This window comes from Beta vulgaris, chromosome 9, assembly GCF_026745355.1.
Source record: "Beta vulgaris subsp. vulgaris cultivar EL10 chromosome 9, EL10.2, whole genome shotgun sequence".
NCBI classification, from domain to species: Eukaryota; Viridiplantae; Streptophyta; class Magnoliopsida; order Caryophyllales; family Amaranthaceae; genus Beta; species Beta vulgaris.
The window spans coordinates 25,549,029-25,571,707 of NC_079210.1; the positions used below are offsets into that span (position 1 = coordinate 25,549,029).

Here is a 22,679-nt window from a genome sequence, read left to right on the forward strand (position 1 = left end):
ACTTGGATGGACAAAATCATATCTAATTCTCTCGAGATGGCATCCTCCCCAAAGACGAGCTCGAAGCTGAAAGTATTCGAATGCGAGCTTGATGGTTCACATACCACGAGGGGCAGTTGTATAAAAAGTCATTTGCTCATCCGCTCCTCCGTTGCCTAACTCCTCAAGAAGGAGACTATGTCCTACAAGAGATACATGCGGGAGCCACCAGGGAGCTCGAATAATCACGGCCAAAGCTCTTCGAGCAGGGTACTACATGCCCACCATGAGAGAATATGCCTCAAAGTTGGTTCAAAAATACAAAGAATGCCAGATACATGCCAACCTTCCTCATCAAGCTGCTAGCTCCTTGACCACCATTCAAGCTCCTCTACCATTCGATATGTAGGGGATGGACCTTATTGGACCATTCAAGACGAAGGGCTGCGCTTTTTTCAAAAAGGCGCAGCCCTTCCTAGATAGAAGGGCTGCGCCTTTTTGAAAAAAGCGCAGCCCTTCTAACAAGAAGGGTTGCGCCTCCTTCACAAGCGCGCCCTTCTTAGTTAAGAAGGCAGCCCTTCTAAGAAGAAGGGCTGGCTATGGAAGGACTAGCGCAGTCCTTTAGCTTGGAAGGGCTGCGCTAGTTTAAACTAGCGCAGCCTTCAAGTAAGAAGGGCTGCGCTAGTTTAAACTAGCAGCCCTTCACTTTATATTTTTTATTTATTTATTTGCTTGCACACGCCTGCACATACCAGCAGCACAGCCTGCACCCAACCAGCCCCACCCCACCCATAACCTCTCTTGGAAAGAAAAAAATGCAAATTGCAATACGATAATATATGACAAGTGGAGAAAGGTAATAATTAACTTCAAATATATTAAAATAGTAAAAAGTGTACAATATAGGTGATAGAAACTAGCTAGTACATTGTTGGAGCGAAAATCTCATCTATTGCAATCATCGGTAATGTGGGACGCCAACTTATCCCGAACTTCGTCAATTTCTTCTTTGGTGAAGTTCCTCAAATGGTATGGAACTAGCATAAACCTTGCAAAAACCAAGGAATAAACATATCAAAAGTCAATTTTTACCGTAGTTAGTACTTCTAAAAATGACATATATCTTCCCGAAATGGAATCAAAATCAAATGCAAGCCTAAAAGTCTACACACTAGTTATAATTATCTCATATAATCATGTTCAAAGAGAATTTGAGGTTAAATCACTTCATAACTACATTTTGGGAGCGAAAAGGCCAAAATAGGCCAAAATAGGCCGGAATGGCCTTTTTCGTTCCCGAAATGCAACCAACAAAAATTAAAGCCTAAAAGTCTACACACTAGTTATAATATATCTCATATAATCATGTTCAAAGAGAATTTGGGTTAAATCACTTCATAAATACATTTTGGGAGCGAAAATGCCAAAATAGGCCAAAATAGGCCGGAAATGGCCTTTTCGTTCCCGAAATGCAACCAACAAGAAATTAAAGCCTAAGAATCTACATACTAGTTATAATATGCCTCATATAATCATGTTCAAAGAGAATTTGAGGTTAAATCACTTCATAAGTACATTTTGGGAGCGAAAAGGCCAAAATAGGCCAAAATAGGCCGGAAATGGCCTTTTCGTTCCCAAAATGCAACCAACAAGAAATTAAAGCCTAAGAATCTACATACTAGTTATAATATGCCTCATATAATCATGTTCAAAGAGAATTTGAGGTTAAATCACTTCATAAGTACATTTTGGGAGCGAAAAGGCCAAAATAGCCAAAATAGGCCGGAATTGGCCTTTTCGTTCCCGAAATGCAACCAACAAAAATTAAAGCCTAAGAATCTACATACTAGTTATAATATGCCTCATATAATCATGTTCAAAGAGAATTTGAGGTTAAATCACATCATAACTACATTTTGGGAGCGAAAAGGCTAAAATAGGCCGGAAATACAACAAACAACAATTGGAAACCTAAAAGTTACATACCTTTCGAAGATCAACAACATCTTTGCAATAGTTGACGATATCGAGCATGAACCTCATGACGTAATACCCACACGCAAGTCCACCTTCTTGTACCGGACACTAAAATTCACCAAAGATGCAATAAATGACATGTTATATGTGTATTATGTGTTTGTATAAAAGGATGCAAAAAATATTACATGTTACCTCGACTAAATACCAAACAGGAGCTTTTCCTTGTCGAAGTCCAGATGAAGTAATCTTCTTCATCACACTACATCAATACACATTATTATAAGATTAGATGTACATTTAATATTTAATAAGCTAAGTGTGCATATATAGTTTAATTAGGCTACCTATTTAACAATGATTTGACTAGTAAGGACCGTATTGTTCCTTTACGCAAAGAATCAAAGTGGTAGACTTCGTTACTTGACACACATATTGCAATGAGTGTCCAATGGTGCCTACAACAATAAAAATAATGTTATTGTTATCGTAGAACAACTAATAGGTCAATTTAATTAATTAAAAAGTCAGTTTAAGAAGCATACGATTCAATGTAAGGAAAGAAGAACGATCTTATATCCAAGACGAGAACATGCGTTCAAAGAATCCTTGAGATATACTTTCACCTCTTTTTCGTTTTGTACGCAACTGTCATCTCGTACAAAGCTTGGACATAACCAACCAAAGATTGGCTGACTAGATCGCCTCACATCATTGTATAATAGCCTGAGAATTCATATTGATAAAAATAAAACTTACTTATTATGGAAGTTATTATTAGTTGGATTGAATACTTAATTAATAAAGTATTACCTCATGAATGTTTGTATCATGGAAACATTCAACTCTTCCCCAAGTAAGAATTCTTTAATATATCCTTAGAATGAAGGTCGATGTTTCCTCATCAATGTAGTGGAATTGGTGGTGCGACAACTTAATCTCAATCATTGCTCCATCGGCTGCATCACTAATGCACTCATGTAGCCAGAAGCACGGTTTAGTAAGGCGTTGCACCACCTCCATATCCGTAATGAGTGGATACTTTGCCGAAGAATTCGTTCCCACTTGGGCACGTCGGCCTCCCTGAGGTGAAGCTACCTTCTTTCCCTTCCTGTCGGCCTTCCCCGAACCCTAGTAATTAGTTAAATTAAAAGATATTACTGACAATCATATATAGGAACTATAAAAGAAAACTATGTATATAACTTATGTTAGAGATTGTACCTGATATGCTAACCGCACCAATGCACGCGGCCATAGAATATAACTGCCAATGGAATCAGACAATAACTGTAGACCAACTCCTGCATTCGGCAGCGGAAGAGGAAATGCTTCGAAACCGGTCACAATGTCTTCAACGCTGACCACATAGTGAATATCAGCTACTGGCTGGTTGTGCAATAGTGGCCGGTCCCTAGGGGGCTGTACAGATCCATAAGCCACGATAATGAATCTACCATGACCATCTCCTTGATTACATAGCTCACATGGTGTTCTTCCTTTAAAAAAAAACTCTATTCAAGGTTAGTCTATGAAACAACATATTTAAGAACAATAGTTGTGATATTAAACAATTACCGTTAACTCCGGTTGTGGACGAGGCTGCGTAGGAACAGGCTGCGTAGGAATAGGCTGCATAGGAACATTGCCCTGCGTGAAAGCACCAAAAGTCGGTAAGCCCATCTGCGCCAAAATGGCGTTGAAATTCTGAGTCATCTCCGCTCTGAGCTCCTCCCGAAGTTCGGCTTTCATAGCCTCCACATCTATGGAAGGTGATGAATTGACACTGGAGGTAGTGGATCTGGACGTAGAGGTGTATTGATCACCATACACCTTTCTCACCCCGAGGCGGACCTCCTACGCCCCTCACACGTCCATACTGGTCCCGTCCTAGAGTCTCGTGTAAGGCATCAACTTGTCCTCTAGGAGTGAACTCACCAGCTGCCTCCTTTTCCTTCAACCAATCTGCATAAATGATAAGAGAGAAATACTCGTGAGCGCAGAAGTTATATTATTATGTAAACCTTATCAATAACTTATAATATGTACTTACAATGGCATTAGCTATCTGTTTTGTTCCGGGATCAGGTATGTTCTCTGTCCTTTGCATCAACCCCATGCATGGAACACCACCAATCGAGCACTCTATCTGGTTGCCGCTGTGCAACTGTCGTCGTAGAGCTAGTGCCCGATTGCGTCGTGGTCGACGCAATCGTGGGGTAATGGTCATACATCCACGATTCTCTCGCCTGACCATACGACTGAGCACCCAGATGGTGGTAGTGCTTCCTAGATTTTGCATTCGCGCTATTTTTCTCACGAATTGCCTGAAACACACAAATATAAACAAAGGTTAGATATGGTGTTATATAATATTGGATCTGAAGTATTAAATCTTAGCTAGTAAAAAATTCTTACAACAACTTCTGGGGTTGTTTTTTGTGCAACAAATGCATGCCACTGCTCAGCTGTGATATGCCTCCATATCTGATATGGAAGCTTGGAGGGATCCTCGAATGATGTGTCATGTGAAGCCTCAGAAGAAGGTGTTGCTTCCCCGTCGTAGATTTTCTTCTTCTTTGTTCCCCCGACTTTTCTCCGCTTCGTGATCCACCCCGACACTAGCTTGGCCTTGAAGTCTCGGAACCTTTGGGCAACTGCGGATAGAAACAGATTCTTCTTCGCTTCATCGTTTGGAATATGAATTGATTCTACAAAGAACGCATTTCACAAATTACTCAATATTACATAGTATATTTAACCAAAGTGTTAAAATTCTAAATAATTATACGCGAATCTTACCATAGTATCTTCCCAAATCATCTTCTTCAAAGACTCGGGGACCTCTTTCCATGAGTGGAGAATGGAGAGCTTATGCATGCAAATCCCAATTTGCATGGCATACTTTTGACGCCATTTTCCACAAGGTTGCCCAATGATCGTACTCCAAAGTCATTAGGGTGGGTTTCCCTAGTGACTTTGTAGGTCCCCTTCCTTTCCTCTTTTTCGTCTGCAAGTTCTTACTTGCATTGACTTTGTATACCTTTTTCTTCACGGCGAGCCATAACCATTTGCCGTTGTCTTTTTGTGATCGAAACACTCATCCTCGGTAGTGTGTTCCGCACTCGTATCCGTATGCACATCCTCCATGTCCCTGAAATGGTAAAAAAACATACGAATTAATTAAAAAAAATTTGGCAAATTAAAAATGTAACTAGTATGGTGGGGGTAAGGTGGGCAGTGGGGGGAAGGGGGGTTGCAGGGGGGGAAGGGGGGGCGGGGGGGAAGGGGGGGGGGGTCTGCAGGGGGGGGGGGGGGGGGGGAGGGGGGGTGAGGGTCTGCAGGGGGAAAGGGGGGGGGGAGGGGAGGGTGTGGCGGGTCTGCAGGGGGAAGGGGGGGCAGGGGGTGTGAGGGGGTCTGCAGGGGGAAGGGGGGCAGGGGGGTGTGGAGGGTTGCAGGGGGAGGGGGGAAGGGGGGCAGGGGGGTGTGGGGGGTCTAGGGGGAAGGGGGGCAGGGGGGTGGGGGGGTCTGCAGGGGGAAGGGGTGTGGGGGGGTTGCGGGGGAAGGGGCAGGGGGTGTGGGGGGTCTGCGGGGGAAGGGGCGGGGGTCTGCGGGGAGGGGGGCAGGGGTGTGGGGGCTGCAGGGGGGAAGGGGGCAGGGTGTGGGGGGGTCTGCAGGGGGAAGGGGCAGGGGTGTGGGGGGGTCTGCAGGGGTGTGGGGGCAGGGGGAGGGGGTAGGGGGAAGGGGTCTGCGGGGGGAAGGTGGAGCAGGGGAAGGGGGCAGGCAGAGGGAGGGGGGGTACAGCAGGTGGGGGAGGGGTGGCAGCAGGGTGGGGGGGGGGGTGCTGGGGAGGGGCAGCTGGTGGGGGAGGGGTGGGCAAGGGGTGGGGGTGCATGGGGGGTGGGGGCTGGGCATGGGTAGCGAAAAGGCCAAAATAGGCCGAAATAGGCCGGAAATGGCCTTTTCGTTCCCGAAATGCAACCAACAAGAAATTAAAGCCTAAAAATCTACATACTAGTTACATTATACATCATATAATCATGTTCAAAAGAATTTGAGGTTAAATCACTTCATAAGTACATTTTGGGAGCGAAAAGGCAAAATAGGCCAAATAGGCCGGAAATGGCCTTTTCGTTCCCGAAATGCAACCAACAAGAAATTAAAGCCTAAAAATCTACATACTAGTTACATTATACATCATATATCATGTTCAAAAAGAATTTGAGGTTAAATCACTTCATAAGTACATTTTGGGAGCGAAAAGGCCAAAATAGGCCAAAATAGGCCGGAAATGGCCTTTTCGTTCCCAAAATGCAACCAACAAGAAATTAAAGCCTAAAAATCTACATACTAGTTACATTATACATCATATAATCATGTTCAAAAGAATTTGAGGTTAAATCACTTCATAAGTACATTTTGGGAGCGAAAAGGCCAAAATAGGCCAAAATAGGCCGGAAATGGCCTTTTCGTTCCCAAAATGCAACCAACAAGAAATTAAAGCCTAAAAATCTACATACTAGTTACATTATACATCATATAATCATGTTCAAAAAGAATTTGAGGTTAAATCACTTCATAAGTACATTTTGGGAGCGAAAAGGCCAAAATAGGCCAAAATAGGCCGGAAATGGCCTTTTCGTTCCCAAAATGCAACCAACAAGAAATTAAAGCCTAAAAATCTACATACTAGTTACATTATACATCATATATCATGTTCAAAAAGAATTTGAGGTTAAATCACTTCATAAGTACATTTTGGGAGCGAAAAGGCCAAAATAGGCCAAAATAGGCCGGAAATGGCCTTTTCGTTCCCAAAATGCAACCAACAAGAAATTAAAGCCTAAAAATCTACATACTAGTTACATTATACATCATATAATCATGTTCAAAAAGAATTTGAGGTTAAATCACTTCATAAGTACATTTTGGGAGCGAAAAGGCCAAAATAGGCCAAAATAGGCCGGAAATGGCCTTTTCGTTCCCAAAATGCAACCAACAAGAAATTAAAGCCTAAAAATCTACATACTAGTTACATTATACATCATATATCATGTTCAAAAAGAATTTGAGGTTAAATCACTTCATAAGTACATTTTGGGAGCGAAAAGGCCAAAATAGGCCAAAATAGGCCGGAAATGGCCTTTTCGTTCCCAAAATGCAACCAACAAGAAATTAAAGCCTAAAAATCTACATACTAGTTACATTATATAATATATATCATGTTCAAAAAGAATTTGAGGTTAAATCACTTCATAAGTACATTTTGGGAGCGAAAAGGCCAAAATAGGCCAAAATAGGCCGGAAATGGCCTTTTCGTTCCCAAAATGCAACCAACAAGAAATTGAAGCCTAAAAATTGGAGAAATTACACACACCTGAGTTTATGTCTCATGATTCATTGAGCTTCCGCCTTTTCTTAGGATCCTCAAGTACATGTATCCCTTCCGTGTGATCTACACGCATATAATTCTCCGACATATTTACATCATCTTCCACACGAATTTCAGGATAGGTAAAGGGGGGAGGTCCTCAAATGCATCATATTCTTCCTCATTATCAACATCACCAATACCGAGGATACTCCTTTTACCAGGTACAACAATTGACCACTTATGATCAGCAGGATCAGTTACAAAAAATACTTGCTTCACTTGTGATGCAATTACAAATGGCTCCTCAGTTTCACGTAAACGACTAAGGTCAACAAGGGTGAAACCGCAAGGATCATCGTTTCTTACACAACGGCGATTATTGTCAACCCACGTGCAACACAAGAGGCAAATATTAAAGTTACAGTAGTCCAGCTCCCAGATTTCTTGTATTCGCCCATAGTAGTTGCTTTCAGCATGTACAGGCGACTTATCTTTCGAGCTTGCATATTGTGTAGACGACGCCACAAGTGAAACACCACTATTTTGTTGCGATCTTGACTTGAGATCTTGACGTTCAGTCCAAAAAGTATACCCATTAATATCATAACCCTCATAAGAGCGTACAGCTTCACGAGGACCAAATGCTAACCACTTGACTGTTTCAGGAACACTTTCATCCAAATCATTGAGTACTCGTTTATGAAACCAATCAATGAAAGTCTTGTTATGCATTTGCGTCAATGCCCTCACTCCTTTTCCAGGATTGCTAACACGTAATTCCTCCATATGTTCACTTAAATAAGGATGGACATCTGGTACGTGATGCAATACAAATAAGTGAGCTTGTTTACGCTTTTCTACGGAAGGTGTGATCAATTTTGAACCAATTGTACCCTTGCCCTCAAGTCTGCCCTCGTGTCGGGATGTCGGAAGTCCAACAGGATCAACACTAGCAAAATACTCAGCCACAAAATTACTGATCTCTTCACCCACAATCCCTTGAATTATACTACCTTCTGGTTGTGCAGGATTACGAACTTTATCTTTCAAAGTTCCCATATATCTCTCAAAAGGATAGCACCACCTCAAAAACACTGGACCACACAGCTTAATTTCTCGAACTAGATGGACAATGAGATGGACCATAATGTCAAAGAATGCAGGGGGGAAATACATCTCAAATTTGCATAGAGTTTCAACTACTCTAGTCTGCAAGGAATCGAGGGTCGACGGGTCTAGGACTTTGCTGCAGATTGAATGAAAAAATGAACACAGTTCTGTAATGGTGTGCCTCACATGCTTTGGAAGTATCCCACGAATTGCAATCGGTAAGAATACTTGCATCATGACATGACAATCGTGCGATTTCATACTCGATAACTTCAACTCACCATTTAAGGTAACAAAGCGCTTCATATTCGATGAGTAGCCAGTAGGGACCTTAATGCCATACAATGACTCGCAAAAAATCCGTTTCTCTGCACGCGACATCGTGTAGCAAGCTGGTGGCAAATAATTCCTCTCCGAATCCTCCACCTTTTTACTTTTCTGTGTTTCATCATCATCAACCCTTTCCTCCCCTCTTTTCTTCTTTCTTCCGTCCCTTTTCTGAGCCCACAACTCTGGTCGAATCCCCTCTTGTTCCAAGTAAAGTCGTGACGCCTTAACATCTTTTGTCTTACCCGGAATATTCATAAGTGTCGCGATAATAGCTTCACAAACATTCTTCTCTATGTGCATGACATCCAAACAATGTCTGACCTTTAGATCTTTCCAATATGGGAGTTTCCAAAAAATGGACTGTTTTTTCCATAATCCTGTAGGTCTATCAACCTCACTAGCAGGTTTACCAAAGACTTTTCAATGCCCTTCACCTGATTATAAACTTCAGTACCAGTTAATGGTATGAGCAACTTCTTCTTCAACCGTCCCATCGAATGCCTTCTTCTTAAACCGATAGGGATGGTCGCGGCTGAGGAGCCTTCGTGTGCGCATATACACATGTTTGCAGCCCTTAAGGTGTGTAGATTTCATGTCATCTAAACAAATCGGGCAAGGTTGTTTTCCTTTAGTCTTATACCCAGATAAGTTCCCATAAGCTGGATAATCGTTCATAGTACAAAAAAGCATGGCACGCAGAGTGAACATCTCATTAGCATACGCATCAAATACTAACACTCCTTCGTTCCACATCTTCTGTAAATCTTCAACAAGCGGCTGAAGGTATACATCTATGTCATTTCCAGGTTGTTTGGGCCCCGATATAAGAAGCGACAACATCATGTACTTGCGTTTCATGCACAACCAAGGAGGCAAGTTATAAACCACTAAAACTACTGGCCATGTGCTATGCTGCGAGCTGAGATTGCCAAAAGGGTTCATGCCATCCGTACATAATCCAAGCCTCAGATTCCTATCCTCATTACCAAATGACTTATGCACCCTGTCGATAGTTTTCCACTCAGGCGAATCAGCCGGATGCTTGAGCAGACCGTCTTTCTTCCTACGATCTGCATGCCACCTCAAATTCTTCGCATCTCCTTTCATTGAGAACATGCGCTTAAATCTAGGTATTATGGGTAGATACCACAACACCTTGGCTGGTGGTCCTTCACTACCTCCAGCTCCTTCACGCTTGTACCTCGACAATCCACAACGTGGACACTCATGTAAATGCTCATACTCATTACGATAAAGCACACAATCGTTAGGACAAGCATGTATCCGCTCGTACTCTAAACCCAAAGGACACATCAACTTCTTCGCATAATAGTACGACTTTGGCAGTTCATTTCCTTCAGGGAGCATCTCAGCTAAAACTTCCAACAACGATGTGAAACTAGAGTCCGTCCAACCAGCGTTCGACTTAATGTTGAACAGTGTTACCACGCAGAAAGTTTGGTGTACTTTGTACAACCTGGATACAACGGCTTTTCAGCAGCCTTAGACATAGACTCAAAAATACGAGGTCGTCTACACGACTGATCTTCAACCTCGTGTATCATCTCGTCTACCCGATCCCTATCATCATCTCCAAATTCATCATCCAAATTCTCATCCCCTAACTCATCATCATCCTTCTTTTTTTCTTCACATACATCATTCTTTAATCCAGAGCTTCCCATATACCTCCCCTGCTCACCATGCCAAATCCATACATGGTATTGAGGCCTAAACCCACGGCGAAATACATGCTCCCTAACCACATGTATACTACTAACCTTGCTCACATTTCTACAATCCAAACAAGGACAATAAAAGTCGACTGCTCCAGAGGATGTTTGATATTCTAATGCACTTCTACAGAATTCCAGACCCCATTCACAAACTCAATCGATTCACGACTACCATACATCCAAGTACGATCCATCTCATTCAAGAAGACCACCTCTAATAATTAAACACAACATTCATTATAATGCATCAATCATTATTAAAGTACACATACACTCACATATTCAAATCACACACGTATACAACAAGCTAAGATAGTCACATGTTCAATTGTATGCATGCAGTCAAAGGTCCTTATCACTCCAACCTAACCCATCCTTGGACGTCTAATCTCACTAGTGAATATATGCCAACTTTCCAATTCTAAGGAAAATCCGGCAGCATTTCCCTACAGTTCTCCAAGTACACAATGTAGATAATTGCTTATCTACATATGTACCCAGAGAACAATGTAGCGAAACGATAAGCCAAGATTTTCCTCAGAATTGAAAAGAAGACACACATTCACCACCTAAGTGAGATCAAACGTCCAAGAACAGTCCCAAACCGGGGACTATTCAAGACTTACCCCTAATGAGTAAGTCTTGAACGGGTATCTAGGCATATATGATGATGATTCAAACAACTACTTATATATTTTCATATATATAGCTAAATCACATTGCGTTTTCATACAATCTCATTCATCAATCAAATATATATACATTATAAAAAATACATTCATTAAATTATCAACTTTGTCTACATGTTAAAGTAGTTACCTCTTAACACCAACGACGAGCAATGAAGAGAAAAGAGATACTTGGAACTTTACTTGCCTTCCTTAGCCTCTTCTTCCTACAATTGACAAAACCCACATTGCACATTAACCATTTAATTCAATTAACAAAACAAAAGTAACTTAAAAACAAAATTAATCCATACCTAATTAACCACTCAAATGGTGGAGAAGAGAAGAAAATAAAGAGAAGAGAAGAGGGTGGTGCGCAAAGGGGTGGTGCGCAAGGATGGTCGCAAAGGGGTGGTGGTGCGCAAATGTGGTGCGCGAAGGGGTGGTGGTGCGCGAAGGGGGTGGTGGTGCGCGAAGGGGGTGGTGTTTTCGCGAAATGTGGTGCGCGAAGTGGGTGGTGGTGCGGGAAGGGGGTGGTGGTGCGCGAAATGTTGTGCGCGAAGGGGTGGTGGTGCTCGAATTAGGGCAGCAAAGTGGTGGTGGTGGTGGTGGTGCAACACTCGAAGAAGTGAAGAGAGAGAATGAAAGTGGGAATATCGCACTTGGTAGTAAGAAGTGAAGAGAGAGAATGAAAGTGGGAAAATGAAAGTAAAGGCGCGCATGCAAAGTGTAAATCGAAAAAAAAAATTTGATAGTAGGGCTGCGCTAGCTTCAAAAAGGCGCAGCCCTTCCTAGAGAAGGGCTGCGCGTTTCAAAAACGCGCAGCCCTTCACTTACAGAAGGGCTGCGCGTTTTAAAAAGCGCAGCCCTACTTGCGCAGCCCTTCTGCTTTTTTCCCCTAGTGCATGCAAAATTGCACGGGAGGTTTTATGAAGATATAATTTGGACCCGTGCATAATAAAAAAGGATTTTTTTTTTGTTTATTAATTAGTTGTTTTTATTCCAATATCAAATAATTATTAGAACCCATGCATCTAAAGTTGAAAAAATATAAAATGTAAAATTATATTTTATATTATATAAGAATCTTGTGTTACAACATTTTGAAGGTAAAATCCTATAATCTTGATATATATTTTTATAAATACGTAAATGAAACAAACAAAAAAAACACGCCAAAATGCATGAAAAGTTTTTGTTTTATAAATTTAAGATTTTAGGATGTTTCTCCTAAAATCATGGTTTGAATATTATACCGTGATTTAAAACTTTTATAAATGTCTCCATGTATTAAGAATACATTTCAAAACTGACTTATGACCCGTTAGGTTAAAAACTGATGTATCTAATGTTAAAAAAAATCCCTGAAATAGCTTTTGCTTTGACTGTCACTTCATTTAGAGGCTCATACAAAATAACAATTCATAGTGTTACTGGCTCAAGCATACACCACTTCCATTTCCCCTTTCGGCAATCTCGCTCAACCCTTTTCTCTTGTTGTCTTACACCACTGTCGCACTGCGCTGCATCAGTCCATCCATTGAAACTATGGGTTGATATTGGAATATCTTAATTGTTAAGTTTTTTTTCATAAAAAATTAAAACTTCAATACCAATTAAATAATCATATTGTCAAAAAAAATTAAATAGGCATGCTTATTTTCGCCTAATTCTATGTTGGCATGTTGGTTTTTTTTTTCTTTTAATAATTTGCTTGCATGTTGGTTTTTTTAGTCTAATTTTTTTATACTGATCGATAATATGAGTCACACAATTCATATATTATTTACAAATAAAGGTATGTATATGGGTCAATAATGGAGGACCATATTTGGCAAGTTTTATTGTTTTCTTAAGAAATGCATTTCAATCGGCTATGGTTAACCAATTATATGTTTGCATGTGGATTTAATTGATGTAATTTCACATAAATAAGTTGTAATGTGAGTGATACAATTCCTTAATTTTTTTATTAGTTACCGAAAGTACATGACTAACGATTTATATATCTTGATTATATATGTTGAGATAATATTAATACTTCTTCCGTTTCAATTTAGATGTTACACTTTTAAAATCACGGACTCCTAGACAATTTTTGAAGAGGAGAGAGATAGAGAAAGAAAACAAAAGGGTCCCATGTGATAGGAGAAAGATAGAGAGAAATTATTACCCAAAATGAAAGTGTAACATCTAATTTGAAACTTCTTAATTAAAATAGAAAGTGTAACATCTAATTTGGAACGGAGAAAGTATATATACTCCCTCCATCTTTTTTATTGTTACACATCACTCTTTGGGAGAACCAAGGAAATTTTGCAAAAAGCAAGAAAGAATTTTGAGAAATGTAAAAGAAGCATTAAAAAATTGTAGGAGAGAGAGAAAAATAGGGTAGGTGGGAAGGTTTTGGTGGGGTATATAGAAAAAGGTAAAAAGTGGATGTGATAGGTTACCATATAAGGAAAAAGTGAAAGTGTAACAATTATATAAAAACGGCCAAAAAAGAAAAGCGTTACAATTAAAAAAACGGAGGTAGTAATTTTTATTTCGATATTTATGGATTTGTGGAACTATTATTGGTATATAATGAAAAATATGATCGAAAGTAAAAAAGGAAAAACAGTTGAAATTAATTTGTAAAATTAGTCCTAAAAACTATAATTTTTGTATTTATCGAAATTTTTACATGATAAAGTTGTATTTTTTATTTTTGAGGGGAAAAAGTTGTAATTTGGCAATTCTAATGTGATATATACAACCTATTGTCTATTTATTATATTTTCATTTGCATTGATATTACATTATATATTATTAGAAAAATATTCTAATCCATCAATAATGGTTGCCCCTCCTTGGTTAGAACCATTGTTAGGCACTACATTCTTTCACATTTGTAGAATCCATGAAGACGCGATGCGAAGCAAATGCAATATTATATTTTGATTAGATTGTCATTCAGATGTATTCTGCTACTATTGCATATCATTCAGGCACAAAGATCCTCAAGTAGTTCAGGTGGGTTCAATTATGAGTTTTTTGTCATGTCATATCATATATTGTAACATATATATGGTATGATATATTGTATATGGGGTTTTTATGTATATATATAGATAAGAATATCTTCATACTACCATGATGTAATGAGAGTATCATATATTGTAACATATGGTATGATATATTATATATGGGGTTTTATGTATATATAGATAAGAATATCTTCATACCATGATGTAGTGAGAGTAGGAGATGTACAGAAGATGATGGATATAAGTGGAGTGTAGACATACGTTATAAACAATGGAGTGCAAACCATTTTATGTGGACTGGTGGTTCGCAAAACGCATCATAATATATGCCTTAGATACTTATAACTCCATAAAATCCTATAATTCTGCCTTTTCTAATTTATGCAAGTCACTGTCACCTATAATCATCTAATTCGTAATTATGGCAAATTGAAAGGGAAGTTGAAGATATTATTCCTTCTATACAAACTCAATCCATGCGTAATTTTAGGAATTGATTTATCGATTGCTTAATTTGTTACCTAATATAAGAGATTGCAATTGATTACAATATCATCAATGACTTAATTAGATTGCACAATCAAAGATTACATTTTTTAATGACACGTGTGCATTGGTTGTCTTAAGATTGACAAATGGCAAGACTAAGTTTGGGGAGAAGCATTTTGTTGTCACATGCCAAGAGTGATTATACAAGTGATACCTAGGCTAATTTTTCTAGGTTTATATATACATATATAGATAAGATTCTCTCTAGTTATAAATAATATCAAGATTCCAAATGAGTAAAATAAAAAAAAAATACAAAAAAAATAATTAAGTTAGTATCGTGAAAAAAACTGAAAAATTAGATATTCCAATTTCCAATATAATATCCACTTAAACTATTCAAATTTTCAAAAAACCTAATTCAAATTTTTTATTCAATTAAAGTCGCATTATATAATTAACATACTATCATATATGCCCTTTTTCCATTTCATCAAAAATAGATTTTTAATATATATATATATATATATATATATATTATTATAATATAATATATATATATATATATATATATATATATATATATATATATATATATATATATATATATTATCTCTACCTCTCTATTTTACCGTAAATTATAATGAAACTATCAACATTACGACTTCTACCACATCGATAAGAGTTAAAAAAAAAGAATATTTCCTTTTTAAAAAATCACTTTTTAAAAAATTATACCATACATATAACTTTAATTTACTCATTATTGACATTGGGTAAAAATAAATGATGAGAGTAAAAATAGTAGGGTAAGGGAACAAGTGTCAAAGAGAAACCTTGAAAGAGTGTCCATAGCATTCCTAAACTGTTGGTTGTTCACTTGTTTGTGGCAAACCAAATTTCAAAGAGAGAAATTTGTTTTTTTTTTTTTTCAACTTATTTGAGGAATTTGTTTGGATAGGGTAACTCTCACTCTTAAGATTAGGATAGAATTCCTAAAAAAAAATGATATGATTTTTATATCCAAGTTCCAACCAAACAACACCTTACTTTAGATAAGTTCAAACACGCTAAATCAGACCGACAACTCAAATAAGTCAATAACCATATTATAATCCACTGGAATTGAACTTCATTCCATGATTCCATCAAAACCATTTGTTGGTAGCAGACATTAATATTACCTCTATACTATTCCAACAAGGTTCTTTTTCCTTTAAAAAAAATAAAATTGGCGTAAATTATTCACATCACCAGGATCTATTTTCGGTATTTCTCACTCTACCTCATCATCAAAATAAAAGCAGAAAAAGAAAAAAAAAAAAAAAAACAAAAATCTAAACTTCCATTGGAGGAGCCAAGTTAAGATCAAGATTAATTTCTCTTGTGGGCTGACTATCCTCAACCACCGACGAAGAGTCCGAATCACTTTGGGCCCCAACTCTTAAGCTACACTCCAACGCGCCTTGCATAGCAATCATATGATCTTGGTAAAAAACCGGAAGCGCGTGGGGTAGAAATCCCATCGCGTGCGGCTGTTGAACAAAAAACGGGAAGACTCCGTATCCGGCACCGACAGACATGTGGTGGCGCGTGAGATCAACATGCATTCGAGGCGCGTGAGAGGACGATTCTACGGTGCTGGAATCGCTCGACAAGGCAGAACCAATGAGGGTATTGCTTTTATTAGCGGCGGTGATTGTAGCGGTAGCCACCAAAGGATTGTCGGAGGGAAAGGCAAAATTGGTTTTGGCCTTACACCCGCGGAATTCACGAGCAGCGGTGTCGTATGCTCGGGCAGCTTCTTCGGCCGTGTCGAAGGTGCCGAGCCAAACCCGTGTTTTCTTACCCGGGTCTCGGATCTCGGCTGCGTAGCGGCCCCAGGGCCGCTTACGAACACCTCTGTAGCGAATTTCCATGCCTGGGTTGTTATTGATATCCTTGGAAGTTTTTGGCTTCTCTTTGATAGCCATTTTTTTAGAAGAAAATATTGTAAACTAAAAATGGATAGAAATGGTTGCTTTTTAGGGGGAGTGCATGTGCAGTTGAGAAGTGAGAAAGGGGGAAGAGGGGGATTATATAGGAAAGGAAAGTGGCGAGATAGAAGGGGCGCCGCCCAATTCAGGAGAGAGAAAGAGAAGGGACAAAAGAGAGTAAATTGTTGTCCGGGTTACGTGGCACACAGGAATTTCGAACTTCGAAGTTCGAAGTAAGCGGCTTCTTTGTTGCTTCTGTCTCTCTTTCTTTGGTTTGGAGAGAGAAAGATGGAGTATATTTCTTTATAGCTTAAAGGTTTTTTAATAAGGAAATAAGGCTTAGGACAATTCTCTAATTTGGAGGCAATCTTAAAATGTTAATTTGGACGAAAAGAGAAAAATCAACATTAAAAAAAGAGGAAATTGATATCTAAGATTTGAATGGGAATGACCACGATTCGTCATAAGATCGGCTACCTTATTAGCCTCATGATAGCGATGTTGGACCTGAAAGCGACAAATTTAGGTAAATTAAAATTAATATCGACCACAATATTTTTTTCTTTTTCAGAAAACTTTCCAAACTTTACGAATATAATTCGTAACAAGATTATCTCCTTCAATCACAAGGTTAACAATATTAAGAGATAAAGTTGTCAAAATGCCTTTTTTAAGAACCCAATCTTCAACCTGGAGAACAGATATATGCCGACCAAAAGCACGAGCTCTTGCCAAAATGGGATCACCTTTAGCATTTCTATTAACAAAGCCTTGCAACACTTTCATTAATGAGTCTAGAACTATCAAAATTCAATTTATAAAAAACCTTCTAGAGGAGGAGACCAACAAGCAGTTGGCCCCACCCAAGGACCTTTTGCCATCAATTTACCAGTCGTCATGGGCTTAGAACCAACCTCCTCCGAGATGAAGGATTTTGACCAAGAACAAACATAAGAGCTAATAATAAAACTTGCTTTCTGAAAAGAGATGACTTCATCATTGAAAATAATTTTATTCCTAAAGAACCATACAAACAACCACACAAACATAAATTTCGTAATATCCACTAAGAAGATATACTATGGCAAGCTTATAGCACATAACGAATTGACGAGAGGTTAATACACTAATAAAAAAAAAGCCCATCCAATCTGGTCAAAACCGACTTCGATTTTGGTCCGAATGGGGTGAGCTAGCAACAATTAACAATAATTAGCCGATTTGGTTCCAATGGGTCAATTAATCAATAACCGATCTGATTTTGAACAAGAATTGGATCAGTTAACTCATTAACTTATCAAATTTTGATAAGCTTTTCCCCCAAAACCGAATCAGTTAATGGGGACCAAAATATCATTTTATTTTTGCATTTTTTAATGATACAAAAGCAATAGTATATATATAATTACTCATTTTAATACATTTATTTGAGCATAAATAATTAGATACATAAAAAAAGTTAACTATAATTCCAACATCATAACACCATGCTTAAAAGTTAAGTCTCTACTTAACAAGCTCCTGTCTTGAGATATCAACTTAGCTACAGCAGCAGCTATTCGAATTAATATAATAAATAGAACATGAACCACATTGTTGAACCCTAGTTTTGATAATGACAAAGAAACAAATGAACAAACTAAGTAGTGAACTAATGAATTATTTAAGTGTATGGTGTCTAAGGTATCAATGCAAGGAACTGGGAGAATACGAAGTCAATGAAGAAGTCAAGAGAGGATTTCAAAGGCTAAGTAAAGAAGTTTCTATGTTGATACTGGAGCAAGCATTGGATCAAGAATAATAGAAGCTAGGCGTTTTATTTTCTAGTTCCAATGTAAAGGAACAAAGAAAGAATGGTAAGGAACTGTGGCAGAATATTTGAGAATGAAGTGTTTGTTCCTCTGTAAGGAACAAACTCAGTGACACTTAGTAAATATGTTAAAGGAACTGAACTAATTTAAGGAACTAGACTTAGGCGTGTAACGGTTTAAAGATAATGGAGTAAGTCATGCCTAGATTATAGGAAATTAGTTATTTCTAATTTCAAATGATAAAATCAGTTTTATAAAAAGAAAATCTGTTTTGAAAAGATATTATTTTTCGGAAAATAAGAAAATAAATATCCGGTTGTTAGAAAGATATTATTTCAAAGATATTATTTTCTTAAAGATTAGAAATTCAGATTTAAAGATAAAAAGAGTTTATAAAAACTGATTTTCGGATAATGTTGAAGGAACTCCTATTATTTAGGAGTAATGGCTGCTTTTATCCACGTACATTTATAGTTCATGGGATCATGGGACATGATGTATAACGTGTTCCTTAGGGGAAGGAACATCATGGGTAAATGGATTAAAACGTGTACTCAAACATTACTCCCACGTTTTTATGATTACCATATAAATATAGAAGTCTAGATAAGTTCCAAAGTGTGTCTGACTAGTAATTAAGTGAGTTTAACTTATTAAGTGTCAGTGCCTTCATTCTCTCATAATAGCCATTTGTTCTTTGCCTTCTTAGTCTAATTCCACTAAGCTTATTTCGATCAATTGTATTTTGGTTTTTGGGGTAAGGGAACTTTGAGTGAAGTTCTGTAAGAGAAAGGCTTTGAGTGAAGCTCGTATGTGTGAGAAAACTTCGAGTGAAGTTGAGAGGAACTGCTGTTAAGGGAACAGTGGTTCAGGAACTTGAGTTTAGGAACTCAAGGTAGGGCTCGAGTTAGAATTAGGTTGTAACAGAGTTGTTTGGCCTAATTAGTGAAAGTGTTGAGTTTAAAATCCCTAGTGGTCGAGGTTGTTTCTTCTTGTTGGGCCCAAGAAGTTTTTCCTCGTAAAAATCCCTTGTGTTCCTTTAGCTTGTTTATTCGTTTAAGTTTTAATTTCCGCAAAAAGTTACGTTTATTTCTACACCTACAATTCACCCCCCCTCTTGTAGTGTTCCTAGGGAAATAACAATTGGTATCAGAGCCAGAACTCACGTAAGATAGGAAACCCTATTGAGGAAAAGATCCAAGGAACAATGAATACCACCGAGAAACTTGAAGAAGGTTATTCCACTCAAAGGCCTCCTATGTTCAATGGGAAGTACTAAAACTATTGGAAGAACCGCATGGAGATATTCATCAAGGCTGAAAACTATCAGGTATGGAGAGTCATTGAAGTTGGTGATTTCGAAGTCACAACTACAAATGACAAAAATGAGGTAACTCTTAAACCCCTCTCTGATTATGATAAATCTGATTTTGAAAAAATGGAAGTAAATGCCATGGCTATTAAACTATTGCATTGTGGACTTGGACCCCATGAACATAATAGGATCATGGGATGCAAATCCGCAAAGCAAATATGGGATTTACTAGAAGTAACCCACGAAGGAACTAATGAAGTTAAAAGATCGAAAATTGATTTACTTATGAATCAATATGAACTGTTCTGCATGAAATCCAAAGAAAGCATCCGAGACATGTTTACTCGTTTTACTAACATTATAAATGAGTTGGCTTCTCTTGGAAAGTTTATTTCATCTGAGGAACAGGTTCGAAAAGTTCTTAGGAGTCTTCCTAAGGAAGATGGATGGCTAAAGTCACGGCTCTTCAAGAAACAAAAGACTTCACTAAGTTCAACTTAGAAAGCTGGCAGGGTCACTTATGACTCATGAGCTTCACCTTGATACTGAATATGGTGAAAGCTCCAAATCAAAATCAATTGCTCTCAAAGCAGATGATGAAGATGATTCGGACTCTGAAGAAGAAGAAGCAGCCCTCATGGTTCGAAAATTTCGAAAGATGTACAGGAACATGAAGAATGGAAACTTCAAAGGTAAAACTAAGAAATTTTCTAACAAAGCTGCTTGTCATAAATGTGGAAGTACAGATCACTTCATCAAAGAATGTCCTCTTTGGGAAAACGACAAAACCAAAGAAAGGAACAAGGAACGCTTTGCTGAAAGGAACAAAGAATCAAAAGCACCTTTCTCTAAGGCAAATGTGCGCAAAGCTATGATAGCTGCTTGGGGAGATTCAGAGACGGAAGAGAAGAGGAACAACCAACTGAAGAAACAGCAAACCTTTGCCTCATGGCAAACATCGACGAAAAAGAAGATGAAGAAAAATTGAGGTAAGTCAACATGGACTTGAGTCAGAACTAGATGGTAAAACTAGGACTGAAATATATGATCTTCTTTATGATGCAATTCTTGAATGTAGAGATGAACGTGAAAAACGTGAACAAACGGAACAAGCCTTAAAGGTTTGCAAGGAACACATAGAATGGCTTAAGAAAATGAGAACTGATGTCGAAACTAGATTTTTTGATTTGTTTGATAAAAACTTAAAAATCAAAGAATGTTATGAGAGTTTGAAAAATGAAAATTATCTAATTAATTTAGAGATTTCACACTTGAAGGAATTTGTCCTGTTCTGAGTTCCTTTGATATAAGATCAACCCCTTTGAAAGGATACAGATCTGAGATTGAAAAAATAAATAAAGAGAAAAATTTTTAAAGGAACAGATCTGTAATCTTAAAAAGGAACTGGTTGTCGCAAGGAACAGAGGCAAAATCATGAAAGTTCCTAAGTGGATTGAGAAACCACAGACCAAAAGGAAGGAAGGTCTTGGTTTTGAAAACTACAAGAAAAGGAACAAGACAAAGAAATATGTTGATCTACCTAGTGATAAGTTCTGTATGTATTGTGGCAAGGTAGGTCATTACATAAATCAATGTCAACTAAAATCTGAGATGATTGGGAAAAATGTGACAATAAGTAAGAAAAAATGGGTTGTCAAAACAAATCCTAGTCAAGAACAGGAACCCACGAAAGATGGGGTTCCTTCAACTAACAACTAGTTGATTTTTGCAGGTTGGAGTGAGGGGGAACAACACTTGGTATCTCGACAGTGGTTGTTCCAAGCACATGACAGGAGACAAAACGAAGTTTCTCTCACTCACAACCTATGAAGGTGGCAGTGTAACATTTGGTGATAATAAGAAAGGTAACATTGTTGCTATGGGTAAGGTGGTAAGTCACCATTACACTCCATTGAAAATGTATTTTTAGTTGAAGGTCTAAAACATAATCTATTAAGCATTTCTCAATTCTGTGACAAAGGAAATACTGTAAAATTTGATAAAGAAAAATGCTTAATCATCAACATTAAAACTAAGAAGGTTATTTGGAAGGAACAAGGAAAGGGAACACATACATTGTGGATCTAGACCTTGTTCCTCAAATCAATTTAACTTGTCTTAGTGTTATTGAAGATGATTCACTTCTATGGCACAAGCGTCTAGGACATGCTAGCTTTTCATTACTTGAGAAACTTAGATCAAAAGACCTTGTTTTAGGATTACCATCTATAAAATTTCATATTGATCAAGTTTGTGATGCATGTGCACGAGGTAAACAAGTAAGATCCTCTTTCAAATCTAAAACGATTGTAAGTACCACTAAACCATTAGACTTAATTCATATGGACTTATGTGGACCCATGAGAATTCAAAGCAGAAGTGGAAAGAGATATGTACTTGTGATTGTAGATGACTATTCTAGGTACACTTGGGTTATTTTTCTCTCTAGTAAAGATGAAACTTATGATGAGTTCCTTGTCTTTGCTAAAAGAGTTCAAAACCTAAGTGGACATAAAATAATGCACATTAGATCAGATCATGGCAAGGAATTCGAAAATTATAAATTTGATGACCTAAGCAGAGATAATGGCCTAGATCATAATTTTTCTGCCCCTAGAACACCACAACAAAATGGTGTTGTAGAAAGGAAAAATAGAACTTTGGAGGAAATGTCTAGAACCATGTTAATTGCTAGTGAACTTCCAAGGAACTTTTGGGCTGAAGCTGTTAATACTGCTTGTCACATAATTAATCGTGCCATGATGAGACCTATCATTAATAAAACTCCTTATGAACTTTACTTTGGAAAGAAACCAAATATCACCTATTTTAGAACATTTGGATGCAAATGTTATGTGCATAATAATGGAAAAGATAATCTTGGA

General features: G+C 38.0%; 2 protein-coding genes and 1 long non-coding RNA gene across 4 annotated transcripts; all 3 read right to left on the bottom strand.

The window, feature by feature from the left end:
- Positions 1–1,889: 1,889 nt before the first annotated feature.
- Positions 1,890–2,496, bottom strand: LOC130589987 (uncharacterized). Its single transcript, XR_008967539.1, has 3 exons — positions 2,304–2,496; positions 2,152–2,218; positions 1,890–2,064 (listed from the first exon to the last, which is right to left on the bottom strand). It is a non-coding gene; the product is annotated as an uncharacterized LOC130589987 (long non-coding RNA).
- A 2,541-nt stretch (positions 2,497–5,037) lies between these two features.
- LOC130590070 (uncharacterized) lies at positions 5,038–8,845 on the bottom strand. Of its 2 annotated transcripts, XM_057391963.1 has the most exons (3): positions 8,505–8,845; positions 7,334–8,306; positions 5,038–5,110 (listed from the first exon to the last, which is right to left on the bottom strand). In XM_057391963.1, exons 1-2 carry the CDS (start codon positions 8,819–8,821, stop codon positions 7,439–7,441), a joined length of 1,185 nt encoding a protein of 394 aa, XP_057247946.1. In that variant the 5' UTR covers positions 8,822–8,845; the 3' UTR covers positions 5,038–5,110; positions 7,334–7,438. The 2 variants fall into 2 exon arrangements, with proteins under 2 accessions (XP_057247946.1, XP_057247945.1); XM_057391962.1 differs by having other exon boundaries at positions 7,334–8,845.
- Positions 8,846–15,785: 6,940 nt separating this feature from the next.
- LOC104883290 (ethylene-responsive transcription factor 4) lies at positions 15,786–16,812 on the bottom strand. Its single transcript, XM_010667777.4, has one exon. The coding sequence runs from the start codon at positions 16,663–16,665 to the stop codon at positions 16,030–16,032; it is 636 nt and encodes a 211-aa protein (XP_010666079.2). The 5' UTR covers positions 16,666–16,812; the 3' UTR covers positions 15,786–16,029.
- Positions 16,813–22,679: the final 5,867 nt, after the last annotated feature.